The sequence below is a fragment of the Pimephales promelas genome, chromosome 7 (genome assembly GCF_988280905.1).
Source record: "Pimephales promelas chromosome 7, fPimPro1.hap1.1, whole genome shotgun sequence".
In the NCBI taxonomy this organism is placed as follows: Eukaryota; Metazoa; Chordata; class Actinopteri; order Cypriniformes; family Leuciscidae; genus Pimephales; species Pimephales promelas.
Window position 1 is genome coordinate 22,346,421 of NC_142775.1, and position 22,942 is coordinate 22,369,362.

Genomic DNA, 22,942 nt, shown 5'->3' on the forward strand with positions numbered 1-22,942 from the left:
TTCTAAATAACAGAGTCGCCTTGAAAAACTCACGCTGGGGGGTCAGTTAGAATATTTTAAACTTACGTGTGAAAGGGTTAAGTGTACCATGTATGGTTACTTTTTAATGGCTCATATCCCAACTGTCAATGGAGAAATTGTATTGAATTTTTACTTCCGACAATCACAGAATTTTTACTTTCTGCAATCACGCCGGCGTGATCTGCTCGCTTTTTTTTCTTATCAGTGCAAAAGAGTGTTGTCACGATACCAAAATTATTGTTTCGATACCGATACAAAGTCAAGAATTGCAATGTCGATACTTTTTCGGTAATCAGGCCTTTTTCTTACAAGGCGTTTCACATGCACCTCATTTGCGTAGGTCTGTGCTCTTTAAATGCGGTAATAACCTAATATAAATAAATCACTGACAAACATGCACATGCTCTTATTATATATACTGTAGCCTATAGATCATTTTAGCTGATGTTTTGTATGCTTTATTTTAGCAGCTTGCAAATTATTTATGCTATCTATGAAATTTTGGGGGAAAGTTGTACACCTAATACACAAATAAATAAAACATCTCCAGTTAACTAGCAGAACATTCATTTAGTTCGCTATTAAATAAGAGACCTATAAACGTCTCCCTGCATAAAGCTTTCTTACACAAAAATCTCATAAAATTTTAAAAGACTTTATTGTCTTATCTGAATGAGTAGTCAGGAAGATTTTCACACAGTTTTGAAGCAAACATTCTAGGCTATGCGATAATTTTCAAGTCTTGTGAAGAAGTAATTACAATGGGTTTCATGACCTTATTTCAGTGACAATTGACACTTTCACCTTCAGTTTTTCACAAACCACGCGTAAACGTCATTACCTCAAAACTAAAACCTTTTACATACATGCTGCTGACATATTACTGTAGCAGAGTTTGTGTTAAAACAGTGTAATCAGCCATGAAAATGTCACAAGTATCTGAAAAAAGCATAAATGTCAGAGCATGTCAGAACACCTCCAGGGCCCAGAAAACACTTCAGCTCCCAGAGGGTTAACCTGTAAGTAACAGTAGTGCACACCCTCATCATATTCTGTATTTACACTGTTCTTGAATGTTGCTGTGTGTTTTTCTGACCGCATTGACTTTTTCGCCTCTTTCTGTTTGAACCGAAGTGAATGAAGTACATTCCTGAAGCTGTATCTTCACAATCTCCTGATAGTTTTACATAAGACACATCTCTTACATTTAGAACATAGGTCAGCATGTACATGTGTGTGTTGGAGTGTGGGTGTTTGAGTGTGTTTAAATCAAGATTATTCACCAGCCCACATTGTGACTCATCACTTGTCATCCGACCAGCTCATGTTCCACAAAGAGAGAGAGAGAGTAGTGAGTATGTGTGTGCGTGTGTTATGGCTTACTGCAGTGGTTCTCAACTGGTTTAGCTTCCAGCTCCTGATTTTACACTGGACATCATCATTTTTGTCTTTGTTGAGTTGTGATCCTTAATTAAATCTTGTCTGTAGTCTCTTTTACCTATTTTATATTTGAATGTTCATTTATGGTTTTTGAGGATGAGGGCATGCCATGCAAAATTTTGCCATCTGCCCAGTTTAGCTTAAGTACTTCATTTGTGACAAACAAACTGAATGAACTGTTCTTGAACATCTAGTCACTCAGTTCCTTTAAAGGGATACTCCACTTATTTTTGGAAATAGGCTCATTTTACAACTCCCCCAGAGTTAAAGAGTTTTACCTTTTTTAGAATCCATTCAGCCGATTTTCTGATATTTAGAAGAATATCAGTAACCAGACAGTTTCTGGTCTCATTGACTTCCATAGTATATATATTTTTTTCGTACTATGGAAGTCATTGAGACCAGAAACTGTCTAGTTACTGATTTTCTTCTAAATATCAGAAAATCGGCTGAGTGGATTCGAAAATGTTAAAACTCAACTATTTAACTCTGAGGGACTTGTAAAATTAGCCTATTTCCAAAAAAGTGGAGTATCCCTTTAATTATTTTACAAACTTGATGCGTTTTCCATTCTTTTTTTCACAAACTAGAGGCCTTGTTCCTTCAGTTCATTCACATACAAAAATACCTTGTCCAATGAGTTTGTTCACGAATAAGAGATGCCTTATTTGTTTAGTATATTCATGAACAAGATGTCTTGTTTCTTGATCAAAATGCCTTGTGTTAATTTCAGACAAAATTATGAGTACATGAAAGCATGAAACAGTATGATATGTTCAAAAGCACTGAATTAGCTTTAAATTATTTTGAATTTCCATTAATGAACCCAAAATGCTTCAGCTTTTGACATGTTGACGTATGTATTATGATTCAAATCATTCCTGCAGTGATGTCAGCTGCAGACAAAACCACAGATGATGGTAATTGGGGTTGTTTTCGATGGCAACAACATGATGATTGCTGCACTCTCTCTTTTTGCTGTCAAAATCTCTGTGCATTTATGGACACATTTGTGTGTGTGTGTGTGTGTGTGTGTGTGTGTGTGTGTGGGCGTGTGTGTTTGTGTGCATGCCACAGAGAACTGCACATTTGTCAATCACATTTAGATTTATTTTTGTGTTTGTTTTGGCTAAATTATGAAAATGTGTTTGCCAATCTTGGATGGAAGTGAAAAAAGAGAGGAAATGGCCACATATTAGTAAAAGCCTAGATATACAGCATGTGCCCTATAAGAGCAGTTCAGAGAAAACAACCGTATAGAGATATTTGCCCAACATCTCTGTTTGCTGTTTGCTTGACAGACTTTTGATTGTGGGACAGTTGCTTAGTCTGACGGATAGATCTTGGCGAATTTGTATCTTAAAATGTTTCTGCCTTTTCAGAATGTGCATCATATGTCTTTATATCTACATATTTACTCACATGGCTTGAAAGTGTGGTTTCAACACTGAAGACTGGAGTCACATGGAATAAATTAATTCAAATATAAATATTCAAATTGAAATAAAGTTATTTTAAATTGTAATAATATTTCATAATATTAGTGTTTTCCTGTATTTTTGATAAAAATACATGCAGACTTGGTAAACATTAGAGCCTTTAAAAAATGTAAAAAAAAAAAAATAATAATAATTTTCTGTTTTTGCTAATGTACAACACATTTATTTATATTCAACATTCATCTCAACTCATTCTCAACTGATAATTTTTTTACTGACCTTTTTTTTTATTATTTTTTTTTTACACCTGGAACAGCCTTTTTGTCATTGCTTGTTTTTAATATCTTTTTCAAAGCTTACAGGCTTTTACAAGCACAGTTTCAGTATATCGGACCACCACGCACACACACACGCACACACACACTCTTGTATAATTTCAGATTTGTATAAAGCATTCAGTGGTGTGTGATTGCTTGTGCATTGATGATAGAGAACTCTTACTATGACCCTGATTCTGTAAAAGCCTTTGGGCTACAAAATCAATTTCTCCTTGTAGTGGTGTGTATGTGTGTGAGAGAGAGAGAGTGAAGTGGTAATGGGGAGGGCCCTGCCAACTAGCTGCATCAATGTGAGTATGTGTGAAAAAGAGAGAATCAGAGATCGAGAGGGTTGGTAGGATGCTGTATTAGCTGCACTTTATTCTTTGGAGCAGAAAATGTAGGCAGGGGCCTGTTTGCCTCCTGCAGGGAATTATCCACATAAAACACAAGACCTTGAGAACTGTGTGCGGATGATAAACAGTTATGGGCAAAAGGACAGCAGACCTCTGCATAACCTTACACACAGCTCTGTGCAAGAAATATTCAGAAACATTTCATTGAGAAGCATGCTGTACTAGACTAATCCCAGTATTAGAGAAATATAGTGGGGTCATCCACGGACCCAGAGAGATTACTGGAGTACGGTGAACTAGGTGTGGGATTTAAGGCTTTTGGAATTGGCATTTGAGCTCATAGCGGCAGCATTCAGGCTGTATTTATTGGATTGTCTTGCGACCCGTAACATCTCTGGTAGTGCCACAGAGGTGCTGACCGTGATGCTTATTCACTGTCTGTGTGAGAAGACACTGTATCGGTCAGCTGAGTTCAATGGTCTTACTTTACCTCCTGCTTTTGGCATTTGATGGGAACATAATGAGCACTGTTGGACTAACTTTAAAGCAATGGTGTAACCAAAATAGTACACGAATTGTAAAAAAAAAAAAAACTTGACTTATATGATGTTTATGCAGCGGTGTACAGTACTTGAGTATTTGTACCTTTTTTGGTAACACTTTAGACTAGGGGACACATATTCACTATTAACTAGTAGTTTCCCTCAATAAACTCTTAATTACTGCGTATTGATTGAAATGGGGTAGGTTTAAGGGATCTAGAATATGGTCATGCAGAATAAGGTATGATAAGTAGTACTATATCAACAGCCAGTATGCTTGTTGTAATACACATGCTAATAAGGTACTAGTTACATTTGAATGTGTTCCCTAATCTGAAGTGTTACTCTTTTATTATCCTTAAAATGTATTCAAGTTAAAATGTTTATTATTTGAACATAATAAAACAATGTTTGTTACATTCTAAAAAATGCTGGGTTGTTTTAACCCAATTTTGGGTAAAATATTGACAAACCCAGCCATTGGGTTAAAAATGTAATTTAAAAATGTAACCCAATGGCTGGGTTTGTCCATATTTTACCCAAAATGGATTAAAACAACCCAGCATTTTGTAGAGTATATTATTAATTATATATATTAATTTATATTCTGAAAATTTCATTTATTTGCTTGTAAAGTTAAAGCTGCAGTCCACAGTTTGTCCTCTGTGACGTAATGTGACGTAATGTGACGTAATGACGCAAAGACATGTTCAAATCTCCTGCGTAAATCCAACCTTTTGAATTGAGCTAAGGCAAAAAGATAGTTTTGAACTCTGGCTGGTTAGGTATTTGCTCAAAAAATATATATTTTGGATAATTTTTTAACCCAAAACAGTTTCGGACTGGAGCTTTAACAAGTTAACATAATTATATATTGCTTATGCATTTATTTATTTAACAAGTTATCAATATAACATTTTTTTTTCAATAACTGCAACTTTCATCATTTTTACATGAAGTGGTGCATACCCCCCCCCCCCCCAAAAAAAAAATAAAAATAAATAAATAAATAAAAATTTACAGGTTGCAGTGCACAGTGTGTGCATTAACCTAAAAGATAAATGTTAGATAGGATAATATAAGATAAGAGAGTTAGAGTTAAGAGTTAGATAAGATAATTTTTTTTTTTTGACTTGAAATAGTTAATAGCAATTAATACGGAAACTTTTTAAGTATATTTTGCCTTGATACTGTACTTTTAATTGGGTACATTTTGACATGGTACCTTAGAACAGTATGTACCGACTATTGAAGAAAGACTGTTGTATGGGTTTAGAAAGACATGAGGGTAAATGTAAATGATGACAGAACGCGCATTTCTCAATTATGAACTATTTCTTTAACAATGATGAACGACTTGCCGACAACTACTATTGTGCATTCGTCAAAATGTGACAATCTGTCTCATCCTGTGTTTGTCATTCAATGTTGTTAAAGTCTGTAGTTGAACACAAATACACAGTCCATGTCCCACACATCTAACAAAACAGCAAGGACAATAAGATGGAGTCACTGGAGAAAGGTCTTGTCTAGCAGGAAAAAGTGATTCATTAGTGATTTAACATAACAGAAATAATGCAGTGACACAGATGATTGTTCTGATATTGCCTCTGTGGGGTTAAAGCAATAAGATCTCATTTTATGTGAAATTAAGTTTTTCATTTTGCAGATGAATGCTCTGCTGTGTTATTATGTGTTGTCAAATGCCATTCATCATTACAAAGGAAATGAAGTGATTTATGAAAAGAGGGTTGTTATATATTGAATATTCAAGTATTGTTTGGCATTGTTATTAGTATGCATATGAGCAGATCTCACATTAACATTTGCAGAGTCGTAATGTTCAGCTCAGCTGAGCACAGCATATGCACCAAAACCTCTGGTTAATGTCAGATCACTGTGTGTGTGTGTGTGTGTGTGTGTGTGTGTGTTTCTTAATTTATTTTAGCATTTTATTTTTATCATAATTTGTCTTTTTTTCTGTTCTCTTTTTAAGAACGTTTCGTGTTATAAATTATAAGTAAATGCCAAGTTTTGTTTTATATTACATAAAAAGATTCACCATTTATGCTGATTGCTGCAGCAACAATATTTAATACATATCATATTTTTTTTTTCATTTTTAAAAAGGGTCTAATATTATTGCAAGAGATATTATTATAAATAAATAAAATAATAAAATATATTAATGATATAATACTATTTTTTTCAATAGTACTAATTACACAGTATTAAATTATTATAATTATTTAATACTGTGTAATTAGTACTATTGAAAAAAAATAGTTAAATAAATAAAATTAACTTTTAATTTATCATTAACAATATTGTTGTTTGATTTAATAATCATTGTTCAAAATGTTCAGACTGAACCAATAAAACATTTCAACAGGATAATTTGATTATTCACAAAATGTGTGGGTCTAGGTAAAAAATGTAGTTTTCCTGAAAACTATTGAAATGAATTTATAGCGTTTTGGAAAAGAGCTCTTCAATTCTTCTATGTTTCAGCTTCCAAAATCATGAGATGAATTGCATTGATAGTTCTATTGGCAGCTATAAATTATTCTTTTACATTTGTTACCGTGTCTGTTTTCTTTGGATGCTTCCTTTCCTTTAGATGCTTCCTTGAGTTTACAGCAAGTCTGTCTGTCTCCTTGCATTGCATCTCTCTATCTCCAGATGTGCACTGACCCCTTTGTATGTGTTTATTAGCTGAAGTGTTTCTATAGACGACAGTAGGAATAGTGACTGAATTGGTGAATTCCGATCCAATTAGTGGGAGATTTGTTGAGTCAACCCTATTTCAAAGCAAGCATTCTGATCTGGCGTGTCACTGAAAAACAACAACTAAACAATGTAGTATTATGTAAATGATGTATTTATTCAACAACTCTTTGAACAAGAAGTTAATGACTTTAAAATAAGTCATGTGTTTGGAGCGAGAAAAGAGGATTTTATTTTTTGGCTGAACTCTTCCTTAATGAAATGCTTTTTAATCTTTTCCCCTTCTTTTTCTTTTTATCCTTCCCTAAACTCATCCATTCTCTCTTTAGAGTTTACACGTTTCTCTCTTTCTGTTAGGCATTTCTTGCATATCCCAGAAACCATTTTCTACATGGCTTACAGGGGAAGTAATTGATTTTAGAGCAGATGGAACAAATTGTTCATTTTGAGCAGGATTCTCGCACTAGCTCCAAAGAGAGAACCAGTGAGAGATAAGGAGTGAATTGAGAAGGAGTGTGAAAAACTCAATTATGTTCACAGCTTCATCCCTGTTCTGCTGACCCTCATCTACAATCATCATATGAGCCCAGCGGTGGTCGTGCCAATAGGATCGTTATCAAATCACATATGTCCCTCCCTGTAGAACTCATCTGATCACTTGCAATTTGAAAAAAAAAAAAAAAAAGTTTTTTTTTTCTCCCACTCGTCCTGTCATCCTTTCTTGTTTACCTTTGTCCTTTTTATAGGGTGGAGTGAAGGCACCCCACTCTAGACTAATTGCAACCTTTTTTTTTTCTGTCCCAAACTGAGTGACACAGTGAGTATGCCCTGAAACCATCACCTTTTGGAATGATCAGGTCTGTGAGACAGTGAGACAGAGCGATAGTGGAAATAGTTTTGACATTATATGCTAATGGTGTGACAGTGATCCGGAAGGCCTGTGTCTGGGACACGCAGGTGTGCTCACGGCAAGATAAGTGCTAAAATAAGAGGAGAAAGGAAAATAGTCAAAAAGATGGACACATGAAAAGGAACTTACAGGAAATATTGTTATTTTTATAGATTTTTAAATAACACGCACCATATAATACAATTTCCCTACTTGGAGCGATGCAATAAGTGACGTTTCTAATTCTGAAGTGTTTTGTTGAGCAGCTCCAGCCATGGTGACATGAGCACAACAATTAGTCTTGATTTATCACAACTTGTTTGCTTTTTCGGGTGAGTCGGTGTGAACTGCGGCACTAATGGAGTCTCTCGAATGCACACATCAAGAAGCCGTGCATAGAAGGCCAGTGCCCAAGGTCAGGATATTCTTTGATTTTGGTTTGTTTTTCAACAAACCCCATCGTATACCCCCAGAACACATGTGTAGCATCGGACTATTCTGTGATACTTTTGCATCTATACTGTATGCTGGTCGCTATTCACTGTGTTCCCAAATATTATGCTAGTGAAATAGAATTTCAGTGCAATAAACATTCAGATTTTAGTTTTTCAAAGAAATTGTTTGTTTTATTTCTCATATCTTTTTAGATAACTGGTATAGTTTGCCAGGTCACTGTTCTCATGAAATATGGGGAAGAAGAAAGATCTGCAGATGCAAAGCATGAATTGGTTCAATGTCTTACAAAAGGTCCATCAAAAGGTTGTGAGGGATTAAGAGCACAGAACAACTCAGTCAGATAAAGGATTCTTAAGGAAAGGTATGAAAGGATTTTCATGCAGGACACTACCCCATGCTGCAAAAAACACCATGACAATAAAACGGTTTAAAAATTTACTTCTAAACCCACTTTAAACATTTCTCTTCATGAGCTTTGGTTAGAGGTGGGAGAAATAAAACTTTAACTGTCAGTCTGCATGGAGAGGTTCTTGATACTCCAGAGACACCAGCAGCTTCAAATAACTGTTTTATATATCACTCACAAATCTTTTGACAGTTTGATAATTTCAATTTGTCACAAAATATTAGTTGTTTTCACGGCTTTTGCAAGACATTGCACCATTTTAATGCTTTTCATCTTCAAAAATATATTTCTTCCTCCCCCTATTGCATGAGAAAGCTGACTTGCTTAATAATGTGGAACAACCTCTTTTAGTAGTTTCCATTTACCCAAGTAGACCTGGCAAACTATTTAACAAACTCTGATAGTGATGCCAGTTGTCTAAAAGGAAATGAGAAATAAAACAAACATTATCTTTGAAAAACAAAAATCTGAATGTTTATTATACTTCAATCCAACTCACATACGTAGAGCACAATGTATATTTCAGTGTAACTCTCAAACCGTTGCATATACACAACAATGTTTATGCAACATATAACAATGTTTGCATATATACTCACCTAAAGTATTATTAGGAACACCATACTAATACTGTGTTTGACCCCCTTCCACCTTCAGAACTGCCTAAATTCTATGTGGCTTTGATTCAACAAGGTGCTGAAATCATTATTTAGAATTGTTGGCCCATATTGATAGGATAGCATCTTACAGTTGATGGAGATTTGTGGGATGCACATCCAGGGCACAAAGCTCCCGTTCCACCACATCCCAAAGATGCTCTATTGGGTTGAGATCTGGTGACTGTGGGGGCCATTTTAGTATGATTGTCATAATAGTCATGTTCAAGAATCAAATTTGAAATGATTCGAGCTTTGTGACATGGTGCATTATCCTGCTGGAAGGAGCCATCAGAGAATGGGTACATGGTGGCCATAAAGGGATGGACATTTTCAGAAACAATGCTCAGGTAGGCTGTGGCATTTAAACTATGCCCAATTGGTACTAAGGGGCCTAAAGTGTGCCAAGAAAACATCCCCCACACCATTACACCACCACCCCCAGCCTGCACAGTGGTAACAAGGCACGATGGATCCATGTTCTCATTCTGTTTATGCCAAATTCTGACTCTACCATCTGAATGTCTCAACAGAAATCGAGACTTATCAGACCAGGCAACATTTTTCCAATCTTCAACTATCCAATTTTGGTGAACTCTTGCAAATTGTAGCCTCTTTTTTCCCATTTGTAGCGGACATAAGTGGTACCCGGTGGGATCTTCTGCTGTTGTCGCCCATCCGCCTCAAGGTTGTGCGTGTTGTGGCTTCACAAATGCTTTGCTGCATACCTCGGTTGTAATGAGTGTTTATTTCAGTCAAAGTTGCTCTTCTATCAGCTTGAATCAATCAGCCCAATCTTCTCTGACTTCTAGCATCAACAAGGCATTTTCGCCCACAGGACTGCCGCACACTGAATATTTTTCCCTTTTCACATCATTCTTTGTAAACCCTAGAAATGGTTGTGCGTAAAAATCCCAGTAACTGAGCAGATTGTGAAATACTCGTCTAGCACCAACAACCATGCTCAAAATTAATAAAATCACCTTTCTTTCCTAATTTTGACATTCAGTTTTGGGTTCAGGAGATTTTCTTGACCAGGACCACCCTAAAATGCGTTGAAGCAACTGCCATTTGATTGGTTGATTAGATAATTGCCTTAACCTCTTAACCGTTGCCAGAGCGCTGGCGCACTGAAGCGTTGTTTTATTTTTAAATCGTTTTTTAATTTTTATTTACTGCACTGACAAAACTGGATGCACAAAACACAAAACGGATTAGTGACACTATTGTATATATATATAAAAAAAAAAAAAGATTTACAATAACCTGTTATCAATCATGTTGTCAATGCTGTCAAATGCTTTTACCACAGAAACTGGAATCCCAGCCAAAAAACTCAACAGTGACATTCCAATCCCATAAATCATAATAAAGGAAGTCTTCTTAAACTCTAAAATAACTTTGTTTGAATATGTCTACATCTATTTGAGTGAACATCGTTATTATTATATTCATTCAAGTGTGTTCTACTCATCCTTATTGGAATTAGTTGTGTATTTTATATATATTTATACACAGTACAATTGAACTTTTGACCTTTTTTTCTCATTTTCATACACTTGTTAATCTTCAAATCAAATCTTGCAATGTGATTTATGTCAGAATAAGTTATTTTGTTTCAGGTCTTTACACTTTTTATTGAAGAATTCTTTAAATGCCTATGGAGAAAATGAATGGGGGGAAATTGAAAGAGGTCACTGCAGTCTATTAAACATAAATTGAAGTCAGTCAGAAACTATTGGATGTCACATTGTGCCAGAAAAAAATATGTGGCACAATTACAGTTATTCTCCAGTGTAGATATTTTCATTGACTTTTGTACATGTTTGGAAAGTGGGCAACAGAATTGTTTTATTTTGTTTTATTTTAACGTGCTCTAGTGTATTGAGGCTGACAAGCCAATAATAATTTGCTCAAGGGCTATTAATCACTCTTGGACACCCCTAACCCCTCCCCTATTTCTTCAACGCATTCTCACCCCAAGGCGTCACCTTTGACCATGCTTCAATATTTGACGTTTTAGGCGCCCTTTAGCGTCACTTACATGACGCGATCCTACGGCGTCATTTAACTGACGCTAAAGGAAAGCGTCAGTTAGAGGACGCGGTTAGGTTTAGGTGTGGGGTGGGGGTAGGGTACACGCGATCCTAGGGCGTCATCTAACTGACGCTAAAGGCCGCCTAAAGCGTCAGATATTGAAGCATGTCCAAATGCTTCCCAAGGCGTCAGTTAAGTGACGCATTGGGGGTGAGAATGGGCTGATTTCTTCCATCTCTCTTCATTGCGTGACTTTCATTGGCTCGTCCCCTTAAGCTCAATCATCTTGCCTTCATTTAATCTCGTCCTCATTAAATTGAGCGTGGTGAACAAACACTGCTATTTACTGCTCCATCAACTGCCGGTTCCCAAAAATATGTGGCCTGGAGCAGACAAGGGACAGATATAATGCAAGGAAGTAGAAGTGAGGGAAGGAGTGAGAGACAAAAGGGGTTTTATATCTCTACTGTTATTATGGTGATCGATTTGGTCTTTAATTTGTCACCCCAATGCAGCTGCCTGACTGTCCGTTGTCACGGGAACAAGCCATTCTGCCCCTGAGGGTAATTAAGACAGTACAGGACGAAAAATGCTGTAAAACAAAAGATGGTCAAAACATGAGAAGTAATATGGGAAAATAGATGAGCTAGAGCACAGAACTGATGTACACAGATACAAATTTAAAGGGATTTTGGTTCAAGATTTTGGACATCAAGCCTCTAGGGCTGTCAACTTTAGTCGTTTAGTCGACTAATCGGTCGATGCCGTCGTGGTCGACTGACATTCTTATTGGTCGACCAGTTGCATTTTTTTTTTTTTTTTTTTACCAATAGAAGGAATTTTTCAATGACTTACTCCTTGATATTTATTCATTTATAATCAGTTATTTATTACTGTATTCTAAATATAATTAGCCTATGTTTTGTCCCCAACTTTAAAATGCTTTAATTTAGGCTATTTTTGTAACTGCGCCACAGTTTAGCGCACACACATAATACACTCGGGAACCGCAACTGTGGCTGGCTGCGCTGCTGCTCGCGCTCGGTAAGGGATGCTGTATTCATTCAGTTAGAACGCTGCTTGTTTTGGCTTTAGTCGACAAAATGTCCAGGAAATATAAATCTTTTGTCTGGCTGCATTTTAAAACAAAGACGACAAGACTGTGGAGGGAGGCGATCGCGTTGCCATTATGAGCGCGCAAGTCGCGCGCCTACATTTAAAATCGAACTTGAGCGCGCAAAAGACGTGAGCAGCCTTTTAACGGCTATATCATGCTGACTCAATAGATTGTGTTTTCTTAATGTTTTCGTTTTTATTTGTACACTTGACGCATTTGAAAATAGCCTAAATAATGCAACAAAACGAAAATAAACCTATACGCGGTACAGCCTATTATAGGATTGTTTTTAAGTTATTTGGGTTTTTTTGAGTGTTGTTTAAAACGCCTTGATCGTCAGGACTAAAGTTAACCCATAGCTTTGAAAGTAAAGAAGAATATAAAGCCTGTATAAACGAGAGCTTTTGTTGGGATTTTTCATTATGTGGCAGATAGCAGTTATATTTTTTGCAGCGTGTGGTGTGGTCAGGTGCGCGATTGGGACTGTACTATAGACCTAGGACAGAGCTCTTCACTTTTTGCAGTTAAAAAATCACTTAATTTTCAAAGAATTATATTATTATTATAGTTTTATTTATTTGTGATGTTTTTTCGTTGTTGTTTTATAAATGCTCAATGACAATTGTTTAAAAAATGTTTAATCAAAATATCACTTTTTTTTTTTTTTTTTAGTCGACTAATCGTTGAGCAGGACTCGACTTTGGTCGACTAAGGATTTCTTTGGTTGAATACAGCCCTACAAGCCTCATTTCCAAGTTAGCCTTAGTGTTATTTATTTATATAAATAATTGTGGAGAGAGTTTTCAAAAATTTTCATCTAGTCCTTCCAGTTACATAGTTTGCCAGTGCTAGGCTAGCGCGAGTCTATGGTAACTGCTAGCCTGCCATTAAAAACAGTTTTACCCCAACAAGGCTCCAGTTAAAACAGTAACAATATTAATTTTTTTCTCTAAATTGTCATGACCAATTTAACCAATTTAACATTTGACCAATTTAATGCATCCTTGCTGAATTAGACTATTCATTTATTTAAAAAAATAATGATATTACTTACCTCAAACTTTCAAATGATGGCTTAGTAATAATTTGGATGGAAAAATAATTACATTCTTGTCCATCCTTCAATGTAACTCCATGGGACTTTTTTCACCCATTTTCCAAGCAAAAAGTTCTAGTACACCTCTTCTGAACAAACTGCTTGTTTTGAGGTATTATTCATATCTGTAGCACAGGAAGAGTTACATTAAGCATGTTAAAAGTATAGACATAATAAAAGTGACACTTGCTGCAGCAGGCACCACTAGTAACAGTCACAATTATGATCCACAAATAATAGGCCTAAAATGTAATGCATAATCACCATAGACCTGGTATGTCTGTCAATCATGTGCATTAGAGAAGGCAAAAAAAAAAAAAATGAACAATAGAGAAGAGCATGCCTATCTCAGATAACTGGCAGTCATCATGGGCCACAGTATGCAAATTGCCTCTCGCCCTTTATTCTAATTGTCAAGCATTCAGTGTGAAAGGAACCATAAAATGTCACCCTGCAAAAATGCAATAGCAGACCAATCAAATGTGTCGCCCTGGGTCAGCAGTCCTAAATGGGCGAGACAAAGCTTTTTTCCCCACTGATACTGGAACAGCTGGAGGATCTTCTATCAATAACCGGCTGCCAGCTCCCTCCGTTCTGTAACGCACACCTGTGTCCTCCTATTGTCTATATTATTAAAGACCTACATAAGCTGTGCTCGGTCAGGGTCACGTGTCTCCATTCACACGCTCTTTACAGCGTCCTCGCATTCTCGTGCGCACCGTCTGGCAGATGTGTGCGGCGCAGCCAGAGGGCTTTCAGCGGTGGAGGAACTTGTTTGTCAGAGCAGGTTTGGGTGCAGGCATTAACACCTGGATCCTCTGGCTCGGCAGAATGTGCGCAGCTTAATGAGAGATCATAATTAAAAGCGATAGCCCGGATGCCGCCGGCCCCGGCTCAACGCTGCCAACTCGAATCGGCAGAAATGCGCGGTAGACGACACGGTCCAGAAAAATCATGTTACCTGCTGACATTTCGTAAGCCGAATGCCTCAGCTCACTGAGATCATCATAACCACTCTTGCCCCTTTCATTGAAAGTTCTTTAAAAAGAGCTTTAGCTTGGGATATGGCATGAGGGACATGCCCAGGGTGCCAACATCCTCGTCTGCACAATTATTCTTACCCGGCAAATCACAATGAAAGGCTCACATTAAAAGAGAAAAAACATTCAAAGAATCAAGCTGACAGCTTCCCACACACCCTCATTTTCACTCTGCCCTTGAGCCTGTGAGTCTGGATACCAAACCAAAAGTCCTTGAGTTGAATAATTCACAGTATAGTGGGGAGAAGATGTGAGAAAGATTGCTTATTCACAATCAATTAATCAGAGTGGATTTGCTGGAGGTCGGCTGGCCACATCCACATAAGTATTAATGTTTTACATACAAGGTCAATAGACTCTGATGTGCTGACGTTAGAGGGTTTCACACATTTACAAATGTTGAATATTTATGGCTGTTGCTCTTTTTAAATACTCCTGCAGTAACCCTTTTTTCAGTACCGTCTCTAACTTAAATAAATTTAATATTGTACTCAATATGTCTAATTCTGTTGATTAAATAAGTTTTGTTGGTTTACAATATAGTTCAAAAGTGTTGGATCGGTAAGATTTTTACCAAGGCTGCATTTATTTGATCAAAGTACAGTAAAAACAGTAATATTATGATATGTAATTTATTACAATATAATGGAATTGTTTTCTATTTTAATGTATTTATAAATTATTTCCTGTGATGCCAAAGCATCCAGTAACCCAGTCTTCAGTGTCACATGATCCTTCCGAAATCATTCCAATATGCTGATTTGGTGCTCAAGAAAATGTCTTATCCTGCCATCCAGTCTGAATGCTCTAATCTGTTCAAATGGGAGCTCAAAAATATGCACTGCTTATGCATCCAGTGTGAAACAGGCCTTAAACTTAAAAAAAATAAAAAAAATGCCCAGCTCAAAGTTTTGTAATTCCTTCTTCTTTCAGTTTGAATTTGACAATTCCTCAGCACCAGTGGCCTTATGGGGAAAAAGTTTCTATGTATTGCACATTTCAAAATCTCAGCAAATGCTGTATGTTAGATATTGGGTATGATTGGGGGAGGTTTGCACATTGAGATACAGGGCCAGTCCTGATTTTCTTCTTTTTTTTTTTTTTTTTTTTTTTTACATTTCCTGCCACCAATAATCAATTCACAACATAAACATTGCAGTACGTTACTTGAATTGATTTATCTTTGAGTGGTGATGTCAGACTGGACAGGCAAACACTGTTGAGTGAGCTATATTCCAGTGGGTTAGTTTTATTTGTATGATGTACTGTACGAGTTATTTTTTATGCTGATCACCTGGAGAAATAGATAGTAATTACTATCTATTTATGTATTTAGTATAGTAAAAACACAATTGTTTTTTTATATTTTAAATTGTTTTAATTTTATAGACAGGAACAGCGATACAAGAAATGATATAGAAGGAGATTGGATAATGATGTACAGTATGCCAGACTCCGATTACTAGATTACTATGTCTAATGCACTTGTGCATTCAAATACAAGCAGAATTGGGAACACAGACACACCTGTTGCTCAAACAGAAGAGAATGTCGCTAACAATGCCAAAGCCATGTTCTTTCTGTTCCTAAAGAAAGCATGAACTGATCAAATGTGAATGTGATATAAGTCGCTTTAGATAAGCGTAAATGTAAGTGAATACCATATTCTTGTACCATGGTAGGCTATTTACATGATAGACTCAGGCCAAATAATACTGCAGTACTGCCATGCTAACACAACATGGTGATTTGTTCGTTTTAATTAAAGACACAACATGACGTGCAGGTGTACATGCACACACAGCCGTATGTGAGAAGTCAGTGTGAAGTAAAATGTACATTTCCAAATCATGGTATGTTAATATACAATGCTGTCTATATTAGTGCTGAGCTGAGGCACAAACACACACACGGTAACAGGGCTCATAATTTTACCTACTGTATATAAAAATGATTTATGACAGCCTAAACCTAACCCTTCATGTAATCCCAAATAATCAATAGAATTGTTTTGTTGGTCAAAGTTTGCTCTTTCATTGCTCATGAGATTGAGTTCTCAATTTATGTTCATTTAAATAAAAAAGACATTGGTCTCAGATATTTTTGCTAAAATTAATTAGAAGTGATAAAAATCGACATAAATCAGACAATGGTTAACATGAAAGAATAGAGAGTTTTTGGGATATAAAATGAGAGTGAATAGATGATTTAGTCTTGGATAATTTTAATTTTAATAAGAAATGTTTGACTTCATGTTAAGAGATCTGACCTTTGATTGCAGACTGAACATCTAAACATGGTTTGAGATATTTTTGAAATCTCTTCTGAAACACGTTAGGAGAGACATGTGAGGTTATACTGGAGCCCTTTTCTCAGTAGAAATAAAGCTGGCTGCTTTTCATTTTGCTCACTGTATTGTCAAATTGATCATTTTTTCTTTTTTATAGGTGGTGCGTGGTTTGTTTCATATTTCATAAATCTACAGTATGAAGTGGGGAACATGATTATGAATTCTCAGATTTAGCAGTGTTTTTGTTTGTGTTTTGATTGATTGTTTGAGCACTGACTGACAGCATCCTTCACACAAACACCAGTGAAATATTACCAGATGCAATCAGACTCACAGTGACTGTTATAAAATCTCTCTGTTTCACACACACAGATATTCACACATTTGACTAGGGGATACCCACTAAAAACAGCTTGGTCTACATTAGCATGGATGGCTACATTAACGCCAATGTTTTAAAATTAGCAGCACTGGAAAGAGTTGTTTGAAGGAGAGAAGGAAAACAAATGAAATGTGCTTTGCTTCTCTCTAGCAATAGATTTTTATGTTTAGCTTCATAATGTTTCCAGAGAGAGAATAGTTTAGACAGATTCTCTCCCTCTCTGCAAAACCCTCTTACATGCAATTATCCTGTCAATAATTCTATCCCTTTTGACTGACTCATTTCTCTTGCTGTGAACGCTCGGTAAATTGTCATGTTGTTCATCAACATCATTTTCTTTTTATATCAATGGAGGGAGTCTTTAGCTCTGTAGGGAATTCAACAACTCATTTTTATCACTGTGAATGGCTCCTTAGCACAGTTGTGTGATAATTGTAATGAAAATCTTCTTTGTCAGTCTGTATACGGTATGTGCATTTTTGAGAGAGTAAAAAAAAAAAAAATTATATAAAGGAAAATAAAACTGTAACCATAAGAAAAGAATAGTTTTCATAAATAATTGACTTCTGTAAGATATTTAGAGGGGTATGTAAGATATTTTAATATATATATAAACTGGGATACGCTCCGGACCTATGACCTTAGAAGACCATATACTGTATAAATAAATAAATAAATAAATAAATGTATATATATATATATATATATATATATATATATATATATATAATGACATTTTTAATATTGACCTTAATTGATAATATTGACCTTTTTAATATTCTATGTAGTTAACCACAATGTAAGACTGAGTAAAAGCCACAAAACTTGTTTATTTCATGGGATCTTTAATGAAGCAGGGATGAAGATTTTGTTGATTTTCCACAAATGTATTTCAGGAAAATATAAAAGGAGAAATTAATGATGACAAAATGAAGAAATCCATAGATTTGAGAGTGCATAAGTAGCACAAAGCTAAATACACCAGAATGAGTCATGAAACATCACCTTACCTGTGTGCGTGTTTGTGGCTTTTATGACATGGAGACCAATAGAACTCTTCCGTTCAATCTCTCTCTCCTTCTCAACCTGAGTCACCACGTCAAACCTGTTGAAGTCTTTTTCTGACTCATCTCTCTCTTTCACCTCCTGCCTCAGTGATACTGTTAGTTTTACCTCTGCTCCTCCATCCCGTCATTTCAGGGTCTGAGTCACCAGTCTTTATATTCAACATCTCTTAACTCGCTCCATCCTTATTTTTATCCTCCATCGATCATATATCTCTCTGTTTAGCCTTGTTTCACAATGTAGACATCAATCTAGTGCCCTCTTCACCACTAAAACATCAGTGGTCATTTTGAACCTTGTAAAGCCTTGGATGTAGCTATAAATGTAGTTAATCAAAAGAGAAAGTTCAGTCATCGTTTACTTACCCTCATGACGTTCCAAACCTATATGCCTTTCTTTTCTATTTAGTACATATAGCCTTGATATGAAAAAAATATATGTTAGCTTTAATTAACTTTTTTTATGTAAACAGGTTCCACATAACTGGGTTATGTTAAACAAACATGATTTGTTCATGTAACTTCAATATCATGGCCTTCATGGTCATTTTAAGCGACCCAATTTAACTCTGAGCTGAATGTTAAATGAGCACTGAAGCAGTGTTAAAGTTAATTAGATAATTAAGTGAATAATTGAGTGATGATTGAGCATTACAAGACACCTAATGTTAACAAGCAAAATCATTGAAGGAGAAAACCGGAATTTTAAGTCACCATTGTGGTGATCAGTGTTTTATTTAGGCTCTTGACCCTTACAGCATTAACTTTATTTTGTTTGGCTGCTGTACATGAGTTATAACAGCTAGATGAACAAATATAAAAGGTGATCTGATGGTGTTTGGTTGTGTTTTAACATAATCATTATTTCACAATCATTTGACCCGAACTCATATAGTTAATTTTACCTTATGAATTTAAGGAGCACTATCATTGTAGAGCATACCATTTTTAGCATTTTCAATGATCATATCAATAATAATAATAATAATAATAATAATAAACAATAATTGTTCTAAAAACAATTGTATGCAGGCACACACAGACCTCAAGAATTCTCGCAGAAAGAAAATCTTAGCAATGATGACAAACAGATCACCTCTGAACATAAGCTCATTATTTATTCATGCAGCAATGCAGGATGGGAGCCATTAATTAGTTTTGATTGGTGGCATCCAGAATGCATTGCAACATGCTTTATAATTGTCACCATTGTTGAGATTCACAGTCTGATTCTTGATATCTGTGTGTGCCTACATTAATTAGTTTTTTTCCTTAGAAGTTTCTTTTTGATTGATTTGATCATTTGGACTTCTTTGAAAAGGCTAAACTATCAATGTCAACTATCAACTATCAACTATCACTATCAACTACAATGGCGCTGCTGCAATAACCCATGAGGTAAACTTACTTAATTAAAAAGTTAATTAAAGCCAACATATCAAAACCTGTTGACATAAAAAAGTTAATTAAAGCCAACATGTCATTTTTTTGAGTGTGTTGAAGTTACGTAAACAAATTATGTTTGTTTAACGTAACCCAGATATGTGGAACCTGTTGACAAAAAAAAAAAAAGAAGATTTATGGAACCCTATACATAAAGTTAATTAAAGCCAACATATCATTTTTTTTTTTTAAGTTTATTAGGATTTTTTTTCCGGTATTTTGTTTACAATAAAAGTCAATGTTAGTCTGGGGCTGCCAATCTTGAAAATGACAACACATTTATTGATCTCATTCTCATTCAAGTCAAATTTCATTTGTATCTTTTCATGTGTTTTCAAATATGGTGTGTCATACCAAGTTTGACATAACAATGTTGCCAATTATCAATAGATCTTGTGTGTTTAGTAACTGATTTAAACACTCCAAATGTCTCCACATGCACAAATGAGATTTGAGGATTTTTTTTTTTTTTTTTTATTGTGGGACAGAGCTTTTCCATGACTTTAGGAGATGGCGAATATAGTTCACAAGTCATGTGGACCTCTTTTCTCTAATACTTTTATTGTTTTTAACAGTTTAATTTAATTGAATCTAATTTCTTCATTTGATTACTGTTAGATTGTGACACTGGGTAAAGATAACCAAGGCTACAGAAATAAGGCTAAAACACACTTTTTGGTGCACAGGAAAAATTCGCTAAAGTAATGTTTAGAGGCCCTACAGAGGCCCTATTGCTATTTTGAGCTTGTGGTTTATCTGCTAGTTGATGTTCATCTTAATAACAAGCCAAAGTGCAGTCGATATAGCTTGTGGTTTAATCTTGGGAAGTCGTGCATTGGTCTATATGTGTGCTCTCTATGTCCACCCCAGGCACTATTGAACATATTAAATCCTGTACATGTGGGTTGAATGCCCATGTTTGTAAACACAATTTAACTAAGTGCAGTTAAGAGTCAATCAAGCATGCAGAACAATTACTCCTATGACCAATCCTCCTTAACCGTACATACACTCAAACACTTGCTTTAACAAACCGTCCTTTCTTGAGTGTCCATCATCACTAACCACTGTCTGTGTTAAATCCCTTGATGTTTTATTAGTGATTGTAGGGGTTTGTTCTACAACGTTCTGTCTTTTTCCTTTGAACTGAGGATGATAATATAGGCCAATAGAAGTCTATGTCTATGACCGTTTGATTGCTCTGTTCCTGTTGTTTAAAGCTTCATGCATAAAATGTCTCTGCTTCCTGGCAGATATCACTGAAATACTGTAGATTAGATGTCCTTAGAAATCACACCTTTCTCTGTGACTGCTTTAAAAAAAATCTGAGTATGGCCCACGCATGTTACCCAAAAAACCCTGGAGGCACCTCTGCCTGTCAGTCATTTTGTATGTTTGGTTATATTGACACTGTCTCTGGACAGTGGTGTTTCGGAGAGAGACTGTATAGTTGAAGTTAGTATTGTGAAATGAAAATTGTGAAAAGCCTGGGAGTGTTTGCATTGAAAACAAAGATCACATTTATGCATTCGGTTGGCATTTATTTAATGTAAAGGCAGGATACAAGAACGCAAGCTTGTTTGTTGTCAACTAAACTACAGCTGTGCATTTATATTTGTGCTTTAGATATAGGCCTGTAATAAGATATGTGGAAAATATACACTACAGTTCAAAAGTTTGGTGTAAATGAAATTTTTTAAAAATATGTTGTTTTTTTCAAAGAATTATCTCATGCTGCATTTATTAAAATACAGTGCAAACAGGATATTGTGAAATATCATTACATTTTAATATATTCCTGTGATGACAAATCTGATTTTTTTTAGCAGTCATTGCTCCTGTATTCAGTGTCCTTCTGAAATCATTCTAATAGATGCTGGATGTGTGCTTAAGAAACATTTCTTATTATTATAAATTTGGAAACTGAGGATTATTTCAAGATTATTTAATGAAGAGAAAGTTCAAAAAATCAGAATTTATTTTAAAATAAATCTTTTGTATAAAAATGGGTGTCTTTTCCCACACTTTTCATCTTGCTATACAAACCTATTCTGTGGTCTGAACTACACTGAATGATTTTGACCTTGTTTCTGTCTTGATAGCATTTCCCTCCTTTTTGATGATCTGTATTTTACAGTATTTTGAAGTGATCGGACACAGCTACACATTTTTAGATAAGAGAAGAGACAAATGGCATCATACATTTTATGTTCCCACCGTCTTGTTCAATTGCTGTGTGTGTGTGGACTGCTGAGATAAATCATTAAGCACATTACTAGAGGAAGATCTGTTTAAAACTGGGTGAGGAGCTGCTTTGAGAGTCTAATCTGTTAATGTCACTTTATGAGTTAATGTACTCGTGCCACAGATTCACTCTCTCTCTCTCTCTCTCTCTCTCTCTCTCTCTCTCACTCTCTCTTTATTTCTTTCACTAACACACACAAAAGTAGGTAAAAATATACCTTTAGACCATTTATACTTGAGCCGCATACACTCTAAAAAATGCTGGGTTGTTTTAACCCAACTTTGGGTCAAATATGGACTAACCCAGCCGTTGGGTTAAATTTTTACATTACATTTTTAACCCAACATTTTGGGTTTGTCCATATTTGACCCAAAATTGGGTTAAAACAACCCAGCATTTTTTAGAGTGTACTGTACACTAAATGCTGTCTATCTGTATAATCCAGTTTGCTGTATGGAACGTGTCGAAAGTGCATTTACAACCTTCAAATTTCGATCAGAATTTCATTGTAAATGACTGTCCTTTTTTCCTTGACTTTGGGATGTCATCAGTCTAGGAAGGCCAGGAGTGGACTGTCATTGTCAGCATGAGAGTGGGGCGGCCGTTCTCCAGCTGCAGTTTCTCATCAATGAGGTACCAAACACCCACACACACGAAGGCACACATATATTACAGCCCATTTTCATGTGCGCAGCGTATGCAGAAAGCACGTAGGAGGCCAGAGTGCATATGTGTGTTTTAATCTGTATTTTAGAATAGACAGCGTCTGTATGTGAATACTGCATAAGTAAATGCATGCTTAGCTCTGCAGAGGAATATGTTTAGGTCAAGAGCTTCTCTTCTTCTTTGCCCTGTGGTGTTAATGCAGTCAGTCATTATTTCCCATCAGACGTGTCAAGTGCTGAACGTTTCTCAGCCTCTCTGTCTCGCTCTTACGCACATGCACCATATCAACTCATGAATAACAAGAAGTTAGAGC

The 22,942-nt window shown here is 35.8% G+C and overlaps 1 protein-coding gene across 8 annotated transcripts in view; it reads left to right on the forward strand.

Moving 5' to 3' along the window:
- stxbp5l (syntaxin binding protein 5L) overlaps window positions 1–22,942 on the forward strand; it is a 160,728-nt gene that overhangs the window by 47,346 nt on the left and 90,440 nt on the right. For all 8 annotated transcript variants that reach the window (XM_039682068.2, XM_039682072.2, XM_039682069.2 and 5 more), the window contains exon 3: window positions 22,515–22,596. In XM_039682068.2, the coding sequence (XP_039538002.2) occupies window positions 22,515–22,596 (82 nt within the window). The remainder of the gene's footprint in view (window positions 1–22,514; window positions 22,597–22,942) is intronic.